At 33.4% G+C, this 12,265-nt stretch overlaps 2 protein-coding genes across 4 annotated transcripts; both read right to left on the bottom strand.

The window, feature by feature from the left end:
• Window positions 1–15: 15 nt before the first annotated feature.
• On the bottom strand, window positions 16–1,036 carry LOC111410131. Its single transcript, XM_023040349.1, has one exon. The coding sequence runs from the start codon at window positions 823–825 to the stop codon at window positions 223–225; it is 603 nt and encodes a 200-aa protein (XP_022896117.1). The 5' UTR covers window positions 826–1,036; the 3' UTR covers window positions 16–222.
• Window positions 1,037–2,891: 1,855 nt separating this feature from the next.
• On the bottom strand, window positions 2,892–9,719 carry LOC111410130 (sister chromatid cohesion 1 protein 3-like). 3 transcript variants are annotated; one of them, XM_023040346.1, is made up of 14 exons: window positions 9,470–9,719; window positions 8,099–8,351; window positions 7,974–8,020; window positions 7,808–7,857; window positions 7,681–7,724; window positions 7,274–7,593; window positions 7,089–7,200; window positions 6,878–7,011; window positions 6,371–6,789; window positions 5,001–5,040; window positions 4,832–4,913; window positions 4,555–4,699; window positions 4,142–4,276; window positions 2,892–3,140 (listed from the first exon to the last, which is right to left on the bottom strand). In XM_023040346.1, exons 1-13 carry the CDS (start codon window positions 9,591–9,593, stop codon window positions 4,172–4,174), a joined length of 1,875 nt encoding a protein of 624 aa, XP_022896114.1. In that variant the 5' UTR covers window positions 9,594–9,719; the 3' UTR covers window positions 2,892–3,140; window positions 4,142–4,171. The 3 variants fall into 3 exon arrangements, with proteins under 3 accessions (XP_022896114.1, XP_022896115.1, XP_022896116.1); XM_023040347.1 differs by having other exon boundaries at window positions 4,832–4,904; XM_023040348.1 differs by lacking the exons at window positions 2,892–3,140; window positions 4,555–4,699; window positions 4,832–4,913 and having other exon boundaries at window positions 4,145–4,276.
• Window positions 9,720–12,265: the final 2,546 nt, after the last annotated feature.

Genomic DNA, 12,265 nt, shown 5'->3' with positions numbered 1-12,265 from the left:
CAAATTTGGCAGTCCCAATTTTTTATCCAAGTTCTAATACAAATTTCCAGATATATAAAATACCAAATTCTCCTAGGATGCCAAATTTTAGTTACCAAAGTTACAAGAAAACAATAAAATCACAATATGGTCTCAAATTATCAAAGTTTTAAACTTGGTCAAAAACCAACTTCTAAACTCGAAAGTTCTTTTGCACCCAATTCTTAAAATCACCAAAATAACTCAATGATAAATGCAAAGATGCACAAAATAAACAATAAAACCAACCTGGGTTCTGCTATGGTACCCTGCAGTTTTACCAACATAGAGAAGCCTAGCATTCGGACCCACCAAATTCAACACATCATTAGACACCAACCTATCATACAACAGTAGATCAGCGCTCTGTATCACCCTCAATGCCTTCACGGTCAGCAGCTCAGGGTCCCCAGGCCCTGTCCCCACCAAGAACACATTTCCAGGGCCCCTTCTCTTATCCCTGTTTTCACTTTCTCTCTTTTCTCTCAAAACTTCAAGCAATTTCCTAAGCTCCGGGAGCTGCAATGCTAAATCGTACTCCCTGATAGATTCCTTATCAGGTGGAACTGGGCAAGAGGAGGATGGGGGATTCTGCAACTGGTTCTTGTACAGCCAGCTATCCCTTTCGTACCTCTCAACAGAGTGCTTTTCAGTAAAAGGCGAAGCTTCTTGTGAATGTAACGAACAGTGAATGGAAAAAACTGGCGTTAAACTGAAATAATTAAATTTTCTTGATTGGGTTTTCGAAGTTGACGATGAAAGAGAACAAGATGCAGAGAGAGAAGGGATTCTGGTTACAAGAGCCATGGAAATGGAACAAAAAATGGCCTCTAATTTGAACAGGCAAAGATCATGCCGCCTTTATAGGCATTTGTGAATCTGTACGCGGAGAAGGGAAAATACAGAGGTTGGGTTTGAATTGGAAACTTGCGAGTCCCCTTTCTGAGCTCTAGGGGGTTATGAGAAGGCAATTTTTTAGCAGCTTTTGAGGTTTTGATGGGGACAGCAAGTTCTTTTGTTTGCCCTCAGGGGCTGCTAGAGAGTATTTTCTTTCATTAATATATCACTTTTTGGCTCAACTGGTGGGGTGTCATGATGCTACAAAGTATGGTCTGTCATTTTTAAGTCAAAATAAGCTCTTGTTTGGAATTTATTTTAATGAGATTTTGAAAAAAAAAATATATATATATATATAGGAATTATAATTTTTTGAAGAATGTGTAACTAAAAAGTAAAAAAAAAAAAAAATTTGATTTATGTGTGATTGAAAATGAAGAAAGAGAAAAATGCCTTAAATTAAAATCGAACCCTACCAGGGACTAAAGTTGCAACTCAAATAAAATACTTTGGAAGTTCTTAAAATGTTATTGACTGTGCAGTAATAGTGTAATACATGAAAAAGTTCAATTGGGCAAGTTGACGATATTAAGGGTTTGTTTGGTTTGAATTAAAATTCTGATTTTAATCTAAGTAAAAGTCAAACAATTAAAATTAATCACATCTTTTATGGGTCTCATGATTTTTCAACAATACATTTCAAAAACTTCTGTAACAATTTACTAAAAAAATCTAATTTTAATCTCCACCAAAAACCTCTGACTTACGTGCAAAATTTTTCTTGGTCGAGTCAGCATTCCTTACTTCAATTATCAAGTTCATTCTCCATCTTTGGCCAGTAACTACGTTGTTCTACGAGAGATAGGCGTTGTCGCATTTTTGGAGTAAGAAGTCCCTTTAAATTGGACAGATCTGCTCGTTAGGTAAAACCTTTACTAGTTTAGGTACCATAAAAATTAAATTGAAGTTCAATGATATTTTAGTGAGTCCGGAAAATGCTTAGAAGGTGTTTGATTGGGATTAAAATTAGATATTTTTTTAGTAGATTATGATAGAAATTTTTATAACGTATAATTGAAAAGTTGTGAACTCCATTAGAGATGTAATTAATATTGATTGTTTGACTTTGACTTGCATTAAAATCAAATTTTAATTCGAACCAAACAAGCTGTTAGTAAGCAATAGATCCAAATTAACGGGCATATTTTCTTGATTAACTATTTATTTCCTTTACTCAGTTTCTTTATTTCTTTTGTTTTTGTTTTCTCTTTTCGTTATTTATTAAGCACAATGGTAAGCTGACTATTTATTGTTTTCTTAATTAGTCACAAGACAAGTTGTATTTTAATAGAGAATTAATCGAAGTTCAAGGTAAGGCAAGTGTTGATGCCTTAGAACAAGGAAAGCCAAGTAAAAGACCTGACATTTAGAATTTGAGAAGGGAGTTTTAAGACAAATCAAACTCACGAGGAGACATGGGAAGAAGAACTGACGAACTACTTACTCGTCTTTGGTTAACTACCTTAATGACTGAGTTCTTTCTCATAAGTTATAAACACAGAAGACAAACCATGAACTAAGAACTCAAATATTATACCAAAAAGTTGTAATTTCTTGACAAAAGTTTGTGTTATTAAATATTATGAAATGATTAAAATAAATTGAGTTATTAATTTAACACAAGGTAAAATCCTCATATTACAGAAAAGAAAGGATGGGACCGAGGCTCTCAAAATATTAGACTGGGACCAACTTCATATAGTTTTAATAAGATGTGATGCAAAAATAAATTATGATGATTGTTCATTTACATGGAGTTCATAACGACTATCGAGTTTAGGTGGGGTTATATACACACATGTAGTAAATCGAATTTTGGTGAGATATTATTTAAAAAAATAAATAAATAATTTAAAAGATAATGATTGTTTGCTTGACCTGAGACAAATACACAATTACTAAATAAAATAAATAAATAAATAAAAAGGGAGTAGTCTTTTAAAACCATAAAATGAGAACTATTGTGAAAAACAATCTTCAAGAGCATGAAATTTTGATATTAACAAATGAATAAATAATTTACTCTAATTTTACTTCAATTACACTTGCCCCATCTAGATAAAAACTTGCTCCTTTCCTCTTCTTGAAGTGGCTAAGCACATCCTCATTCTCCTTGCAAATAACAAAACGTGCTCTTTCTTCAGATTGAGCAGAAGTCACAATATACAAGAAGCTTGGAGTGTTGGTTAATGCAGTGCTGCTGAAGGTCTAAGGGGGAGATGGACCTACATAGAAGAATACAAAGCATCTACTAAATTAGACTCGAGGCTTAAGCTCGAAAAGATGATGCAGTCAAGGTTGTTTTCAAGACTATGAAACCCGTCTTAAGCACAATGTAAAGCCAAACGGTTTTGAAAAATCGAGACAGGACCATTAAAATATGTATGCAAAAATGGGGCAGAAAAATTTTTAAGACAGTTGAGGTTAATGTAGTGCAGTGGCCTCTAGCAAGGGAAGGCATTGTGCACCCCAAGCATTGAAGTTTAAGAAAAATCATTACCAAGACGTTCAAATATTAAACATCTCGCACCTTTTATTTAAGGGACATTCTCATAAACTGAAAGACGTCGATTTTTTGTGAACTGCAGTGTGATGAATTGACCATTTCGCATAGCGCCAGGGAGCCATTTTTACTGAATATTAATCGAAAATGTAGCCGTTAATACAATAAATTTCATCAGACTGCCTGACATGAATTGACTGCATTTCTCCAATCTAAATCGAACAATTCTGACTGTACAGAATTGTTCTTACAGAAGAAAATCAGAAGTCTCGCAAAGGGTCGACCCCACTGCAGGAACCAATGTAATAAAAAATGACAAAAGAGGTCTGCGAGCTGGGGTTCTATACTCGGTTGATCTACATCTGTGATATTACTTCAATACCCCTCTAATCCCTCTAAACCCACCCCACCTTACACATAGTACGAAGGGCATTTTAAGTAATATCTTTCTACAACCCCAATCAATTATTATGGCTGTCTAAATCCATGTACTATGTAACGGCTACATTTTAGATTAAAATTTTCTAAAAATGGCTCCCAGATAGATGCATAATATAACATCAAGCAGATCGATGAAAAGAAAGATGAGCTATGCTACAGTTAATTGCAAGCTGTCAAGATAAAGGTGACCAAAACTGCATACATTACATTCAATTTCCTCTAGTATACAAATAACAATGGAACGTTAGTGACATAAAACTGTTTGAGACTGGTGTTTCTTACCTATATAAATAAAGAAACTGCCGAGCACTTTTAGCCTGAGAATTGTTCCTTGAAAAGTTTAGGTGTCACCTTCAGATTAATATCATCATAAGGTTTTTCTTGATGTACATCCACGAGTCCATAATTCTTCAAAACCTGAAATGAATCAAAACGAAGGCTTTCAAATACCTAATATGAGAGAAATGACTGCTTGACAGAAAAGAAGTGCATCTAAACTTAAGAATTTGGCTCTCTTCGATGTTAAACTTCAGAAATGTAACAAATTACTTCAACCAACAGATCCTAAAATATGACCAGTTCTTATCCCCTAGACTGTATAGTAAATTCGATCAAAGTCGTTCTAGCAACATGGTAACTACAGCTAAACACCAATATCAATTAAATAAATTAACAGCAAATGCTTAAGCATTTACCAAGGTCTCAGAAAACATCCGAGCACATATTTTTCTTGGTTTGCCTTCCAAAATCTTGAGCAAACTAAGATCTCCAGATGACCCTTCTGAGTTGCCTGGGACGGGGGTTAATGAGGCCTGCTTTTTTAAATATTGAGCTAAAGCTCTGCAAACCAATTACAAAAGAATTTATCACAGAAAAGCTCCATTCATATTTCCCAAAAAACTCGATCCGCTTTATTGGACAGAGTTTGACAGTTCACTCGGGGACGGGATGAGGACCGGGAGATGAATCTACCTCGTTCGAGAAGACAAGGTGTGTTCTTCAGGAGTCCCCTGATTTTTTGAGAGGAACCCGACTTTTGGGGTTCCTGGAGATCCTATTAAAGCAGATGTATTTTTCATGTCTAATTAACATCAAGCATAGTTATAGTAACTTATAGAGTCAAAAAATATTTGAAAATTACCAGCCGGGGAATTGTCATCTTGTTCTAGAAAACCAAGCTCCTGGAACATAGGAAAAAACCAGCATGTCGGATGCAAAATTCAAGAAGTGCATGTCAAAAACTGTGGAATGAGTTTTCATATTCAAATCAAATACAAAATATGACACAAACACACTCACCTTCCCCCATAAATTGAAGATGAGAAATCTGTAGTATCATAAAAGAGGACAAAATGTACAATGACAAACTAGAAAAATGGAGCAAACTTCCAAATTCATTTTTCAAGAAATAAACAGAATAGCATGGATCAGGTAATAGAAAGTATTACATCCTGTACAAAAGCAGGTGGAAGTAAAATATATATAAAATACATAAATGGCGCACTGTCTAGGTTGTCTAGGAGATGCAGTCAAATTATTCAACCCAAGGCAAACTAGCATTCAAGTACATAATTTTTTCAGACATAATATTTGGGATTAAACATTGCTTAAACCAAGCGCATTTCCCATAGCATCTATTTGTACTTCATTCAAGTAAGCTGTGTAGGGACACTTAATTTCCATCGCTATCATTTCTCTGTTTAGGGTGACAAACAGAGGGTGCAATACAAGAGCCTCATTTTCCTATCAAAGAGATGCCAGCTAAATGTAAAAATAAACCATGCTTGAACATGGTTTTATCAGAGTCAGATTAAAATAATTTAGAAACAGAGGACAGGTTATAAGAGCACTTTTTGGACGGAATACTTTTAGAAAATAAAAAATGAAACTTTTGGATGGAATACTTCAAGAAAATAAGAATTATACCTAACAATGAAAACAGACTTAACATGAATGTGCAAATGAGCCAAGCAGACAAGCTTTTGCAGATAATGGACTCAACCCTAAGTTCGACCAGAATAAACTAGGGGTCAGCTCAGGTCAAGCTTACTGAGCTTAACATTCTAAAGTTCGAGCTAGGTTGGAGTATAAAAACCAAAAGTCAAGCCCCTTAAGTGTTATTTGAGTCTGATTGGAGTAGCAGGTTAAAAGAAGGACTAGTTTTTTTTTTTTTTTTTTGCTTGATTTATCAGCTATCCATGAAAGGAACAGTAAAATGTTAAATAATAATAAAGAAGGTAAATAACTATTCAATCTGACATATAATAATTAGAATAATAAAGCTCTGAACCATGTTTGCAAGCTTGCAAGCACCTTTTGTTCAGGTCAAACTTGACTTGAACTAAAAAAATTCGCAAAAGCAAGCCAAGACAAACCCCTAGTTGATGTTATCGCGAGATATAGAATAAGTTGTGTGAAGAAAAAATCCACGAAGTAATGTCCAAAAGTGTGAGGAAAGGAAAGAAGATGACTGAGTATAAGAAGATGAATATTTAAGCTTCATAAACATACTCCTGCAGAAGTTGCAAGCTCAGGAATATCAGAAAGCGCTGAATGCTCCCCATCGAATGTCTTTGGAGTTTCCATATCAGAATAAAAGGTTCCCGTAGATGCTCCCATAGCTGACTTGGGGATTGTTCCAGCCTCTTCAATTGTTTCTGCACGGTCTGATTGGAACTCGAAATTGGCATTGTCAACAGTGAAGTCATTTCTTCGACTTGGAGTAGTGGGTGTGGGAATAGAAGGCATAATTATCTCTGTTGAATTATACTCATTATTACAAAAACATCCAACTTCCACACCAAGATCGTGCCTAGATGAAGGAGAAGGATCAACCTCAGCCCCTTCATGAGCTTCTTGCAAGGCAACCAGATGAGGCTTTGTAGAAATAAACTCTTCTCTAAAGCTATCGCGTAGTTCAGCACATACTCCTGCAGAATTACAGAACCATTTTTCTTATAAAAAGAGACTCCAAGAATTGCAATCTATGCAAGCAAATTTATAGATAACTCTACTAACCGGTTATCAAGGGCTCAAAAAGAGCACCATCCTTTCTTATTTTGTTGTTTAATTTCCAGATTTCCAGAGAAGAGCAAGAATAGTTCTTCAGGTGACGTATATCGCTGGTGTCATTTAGTGAGTTTCTCATATACCTGGTATCACCATATCCCGTTATCTAAAAGAAAACAGTACATCTGCAATTTTATAGGAGTGATATGTCAAAGAATACCCATTGCTCAATACAGTGGCCTTGTCAAAAGGCTGCTTTCTTTTCCTCTTTCTGACTTTTGGTTGTGCAACAGGTGGGGTTGCTCGAATTTCTTCTTCAGGCGATGGGTGGACTGAAAAAAGGACATGTTCGATTGACCTAATTTAAAGTGAATCAATTTCTGATAACATTAAATTTGCACTTACCAAAAGGCATATTTGATTCTGAATGATTATATGAATGTGATGCTTGATGCTTCTGAGATTTAGAAGGTTCTTCAGGCTTTTCTGTATGTGGCGTATGAGTTTCTATATCTTTGCTGATTTGATTCACAATCTCTAGGTCCGCATCAACCCAATCAGACAATATTGGATTGTAATTGAAATCAGAACCATGATTAGCATCCCGCTGAAACTCAGGACTCGGCAAATCTGGAGGATTGATCTCTTCAGCAATTCCTTCATCAACCAGTTGGTGTTTTCTGGGAGACTGATCTTCAAAAACAGGAATTGTGTCCTCTTGAACACTGCATCAGTAAAACAGAAAAAACTCTATTCATCACTTCCACCCAAGATAATGCACAATTTACTTTTATAGGCTATGCAATCCATACTCTTCTTCAATTTGCACAGCCCCCACTGTATCCCTTGGAGAATCCTACAATTAAAAGATCTCAATTGAGAAATAATTATATATTTAATTCGTCTTCAAATTCAAAACGATGTACACAATGGAAGTACCCCATCAAAAGCAATGATAATATATGGATCTTTCCCAGTAGGAATTTGTTCTGTAAAATGGAAATTTCTAGGTAATGTCTTCATAATTATTGGTGAAAATTATCAAAAGTGAGAAGGCAGAAATTGACGTAATCTGTAAACAAGCAACCGCGCATAATATTTCTACCTGTCAATGTAATATCATCATAGCTGTTAAGATGATCATACTCACACCTGAAAATATTAATCCAGGAATTTATCAGTATCTGTAGCTCTTAGGCAACAAAAGAAACAGTTCTATAAAATAAATACCATGAATAATTATCCAAATCCAGGGCATCAAGCTCAAATTTTTCTGGTAAAGTGACAGAGTGAAATGGTGCATGATTTGCATCCTCAGGTAGATTGACGTTCACAGAAGTAAAAGCCTTATTTATTGTTATCTGTACAACGTGGCAATCTTCGTAAAGGTAGTCAACTTGCTTCGAATATATCCGGGCAACCCCAAGTAGAAGATGTCCTGACATTCTCAGAGCAATAGGCACCTCAGGATACATGATACGATCTGCAAACAGAATTATTAAATATATGAAATTAGAGGTGATAAGCGAGTTGTACTTGTCGATCTCACAAAATATATGAATAAAAAGTGACTGACAGATTATAAGTCATTTTTATACATTAGCTAAACATGGGCTAAGATTCAACAACTAAGAATGTCAAACATCATCATGTTATATACAGTTCAAGCTGATGTTAAATAGATGAGAGGATGAACAGCGATGAGTTCAAACTGTAACTGAGAAATATTAAATTTCATCAGCCTCTTGGTAGAAGTATAAACACAAAATGGAATTTTTTTTTCAAACTCAGTAATTGAAAAATGATTCCTTATTGACCAGTCCCAAATTACAACATGCTGTAATTGGAAATGAACAATAGCTAAATATGAGAAAATGCCAACGTATTCCTAAATGACAACTGCTGTTGCGAATTTATATTGACAAAAAAGTTAGTCTTTAGGTATATTTGTACCAGAAATTAATGGAAAATTGTAATCCTTGATAGGCATTGACGTCCATAAATATTGTTATCAACCAAAAATATAACAATTGTACTTATATTCACGTCATATCACCAAAACTGGGGAGAAAATGCATAAAATGTCAAATTAGATTATTTCAGTTGAAACTTTAAGAAGATACTGAACATATGGAATTAATCACAAACCCAAAAAGGTGCAATCTTTTTCACTGTATTAGTACACCAAGGGGACAAAAATTTATGTACAATTTCTACAAATATAAAAATCAACTCTCAAAATTTAAAAATCGACAAAAACTCCATAAAAAAAAATCACAAGATAATTAATATTATGGAAATATCGATAGATATAGACCTTACCTTGTCACTCCAAACACTGTAAAAACCGCTGGATTGTAGAATTAATAAAATTGAAAAAATCATCAATAAAAAATTTATAACATAAACAACGCGAAATCGATAACAGACCTTTAAGTTCAGAATCGCGATATATATAGATAAAAAGAAACTAATTAAACAATAAACCCGCCGCCACATTCCATACAGATCGATAGATCAAGAACAAATTCTTTTTAAGAATTCCAATTAAAACTCACAAAGAAAAACGTATTTTTCAATGAAAAATGTGGAAATACTGACCGACTCTGGAGAGGATATTGGTGGAGATGTAATGGGACTTCTTGAGTTTGTGCTGCAAATGAGCAGCACACCAGACTGTTCCCAGCGGGCCCTTCCTCGCCAAAAATGTGTGAGAGTAAAACATCTTCTTCTTCTTCTTCTTCTTCTTCTTCTACACTACTGGATTCATAGTATACATATAAATTATAGCGTATCTATAGGTGTATGCGTATATCTGTTGTAGCATATTTGGGAGAAGTGCGTAAGAAAGGGGCGGGAAAGTGAGAGGCGCGAATTGGGAAAAATCGATACATTTGGTGTTTGTTTATGGGCCTGCATTTCGAAAAAATTGCGATAGTGCCACCTAATCATCGTGGGTCGTGGTTTACTGGTGCTCGCGGGGGTTCACAATTTTACCCGTTACTTTTTATATTTAGGGCTTGTTTGTGTCCCTTTAGGCCTTGCTTATCATCCATTTTTTTTTCATTCTTTTTCATTATTTTTTCTACATTACTCATTTTCAATCATATATTCTTTATTAAAATAATATTACACGTAAATCAAAAAAATTTCTTTTTTTAACCACATATTTCAATATCAATCACTGTTCCATAATACATTCTTCCCAAATAATAGGTGACAAACACACCTTTAATTTCAAAAGTGTATTGTGGAATAGTAATTGACGCTGAAATGTATAGTTAAAAAAGAAGTAAAAGTTTTTAATTTATGTGTAACATTATTTTAATGAAGAATGATTAAAAATGAGTACTGTAAAAAAAGTAATATAGTAGAATGTGATAGAATGATTGACAAACAAAGACTTAACTAAACGTTTGAAGGAAAATATAGTGTACTCGAGTGGGTATAAATGAATAAAGTTGTGACAGATTATGATAATATGTGATAACAATTAAAAATCGAACACCTAATCTCTCAAAATAAACGAATCTTTAGGGTAACAATTAAAAATTTTGAATTAACTTATTTTTATAATATCAGTTATTTCAATATAATTCTAATTCACTTAATTTTCCATTATAGAAAGATAAATACAGGTATATACCAATCTAGAAAATGTAAAAGATTAATGTTATTCATAGTCAATGACTACAAAATTCTGTGCGACAAGAGATTAATTTCTTGTTTGGCCAACCAATATCCCTTTATTTAACCAAGTAATAGTAGAGAATATTGCACCTCAACATTATAGATAACATTACACTTTATTTCGATGAGACCAATTTTTCAATAAAGTATGAAAGAATCTACAATTTCTATATCTTATGTCTATTTGTAGGAGGTAGTTTCAAGGGGTTCTAAGTGCACTCTAAACACACCTTCAGTAGACAAAACTCAATTTACTAATCACCTCATCACCAACTACTCATCCAAATTTCTCCTTGCTTTTACACTGCTCACTAATTAGATGTCATGATGCATATCTTGATGTGATCGTGACGAAGAAGCCCACATGACTCCATCTTGAAGGAAGATAGAGAAGAGAGGGAGAAATTAATGTAGGACTAAAACACGGCTCTCACAAAATGGTTCTCTATAGCTTCTTAGAAGTTCGGTTTTCAGTAATCTAAGGCTGACTTCTATTTATTCACGTAGTATAAGAAAATTTTTTTATCATTGTTCTAATTTATGTTGATGATATCATATTCTAATTCATATTGAATATTGATGATATGGAAATAATTGGCGATAATCAGTCTACCATAGATTAACTTGAAACACACTTCTAACATCATTGGTGGTATGGGCTTGCTTAAAAAGCAACTATCGGGATTTTTTCCATGGAACGGGATCCAAATCTTACACTCGTACAAGGTAATGTTCTTAATAATCTTCCCGATACAAAAGGATTATGAGGCCTGTCTCAATTTGAGAAGCAGAGATTCGAATAGATTATTAGTATACTATACCATATGGGCACGTCGATATAACTTTTTTAAAAAAATTAGGATACGCAGATAAATATATATAATATATAAAATTAAGCATAACTTCATTAATATTTAAAAAAAAAATAAGACATGAGCATGATAAATAAAATTAAAATACTAATTGTCCCAACTTCATTTTATCAATATCAGCTTCTTCTTCATCATTAAATATAAAATCTCCAACTATGACTCGTCTAATGATAAATTTTAGCAATCTCAAACAACCCAATGCCTTCAAAATATCAAATGAATCTCCGTTAATATCCCACAATTTGAATGATCCATTTGAATAGAGATTTAATACTATTATCTATTTTCAATAATAAAATATATTTTCAAATATTAAAATGATTATACATGTATTACAAGATTTAATACTATTGTGTTTTTTCAATTAAAAAAAATCTTATTTTTAATTAAATTAAAACTCTAGTTGTGTATTTCCAATAAGGATTATATACTTTCAATCAGTTAGTGATACTAACAATAGTTATATATTAAGTAAATATTTTTTGACAATCTATAATTAATAATAATGAGTTTTAAAAGAATTTAAAATCAAACAAAATCCTCTTCACATGTCCTAATATATTCAATACCTATCAAAAATAATTAAAAAGAATATATATTCAATACATATCGAAAATTTAAAATATATAAAATAACTAAAAAAACATGTATTTGGTTCATATTAGACCAAGATCACACTATATAAGTGTCGAAAAACAAGAATAATTCAATCAAACAGAAAATTAAAGTTGAACGCTAAAGAATTATTTCGGCTTAAGCTCCGAAGGTTCAGTGATCAGCTAACACCTATATCCCCCGTCGAGCATCCAATAAAAGAAATATGCTCGGTTGCACT

This window comes from Olea europaea, chromosome 15, assembly GCF_002742605.1.
Source record: "Olea europaea var. sylvestris chromosome 15, O_europaea_v1, whole genome shotgun sequence".
Classification (NCBI taxonomy): Eukaryota; Viridiplantae; Streptophyta; class Magnoliopsida; order Lamiales; family Oleaceae; genus Olea; species Olea europaea.
Note: the sequence above shows the minus strand (reverse complement) of the source record. Positions and strands in the feature narration are given on the sequence as shown.

What these genes read in the sequence shown, in the direction of transcription:
- LOC111410131 (XM_023040349.1), bottom strand. Translation starts at nt 825, where the DNA reads ATGGCTCTTGTAACCAGAATCCCTTCTCTCTCTGCATCTTGTTCTCTT.
- LOC111410130 (XM_023040346.1), bottom strand. Translation starts at nt 9,593, where the DNA reads ATGTTTTACTCTCACACATTTTTGGCGAGGAAGGGCCCGCTGGGAACA. An exon ending in GATTTGGATAATTATTCATG is followed by an intron (nt 8,021 to 8,098) that starts GTATTTATTTTA and finishes TAATATTTTCAG; the next exon opens with GTGTGAGTATGATCATCTTA. An exon ending in TGATGATATTACATTGACAG is followed by an intron (nt 7,858 to 7,973) that starts GTAGAAATATTA and finishes TCCATTTTACAG; the next exon opens with AACAAATTCCTACTGGGAAA.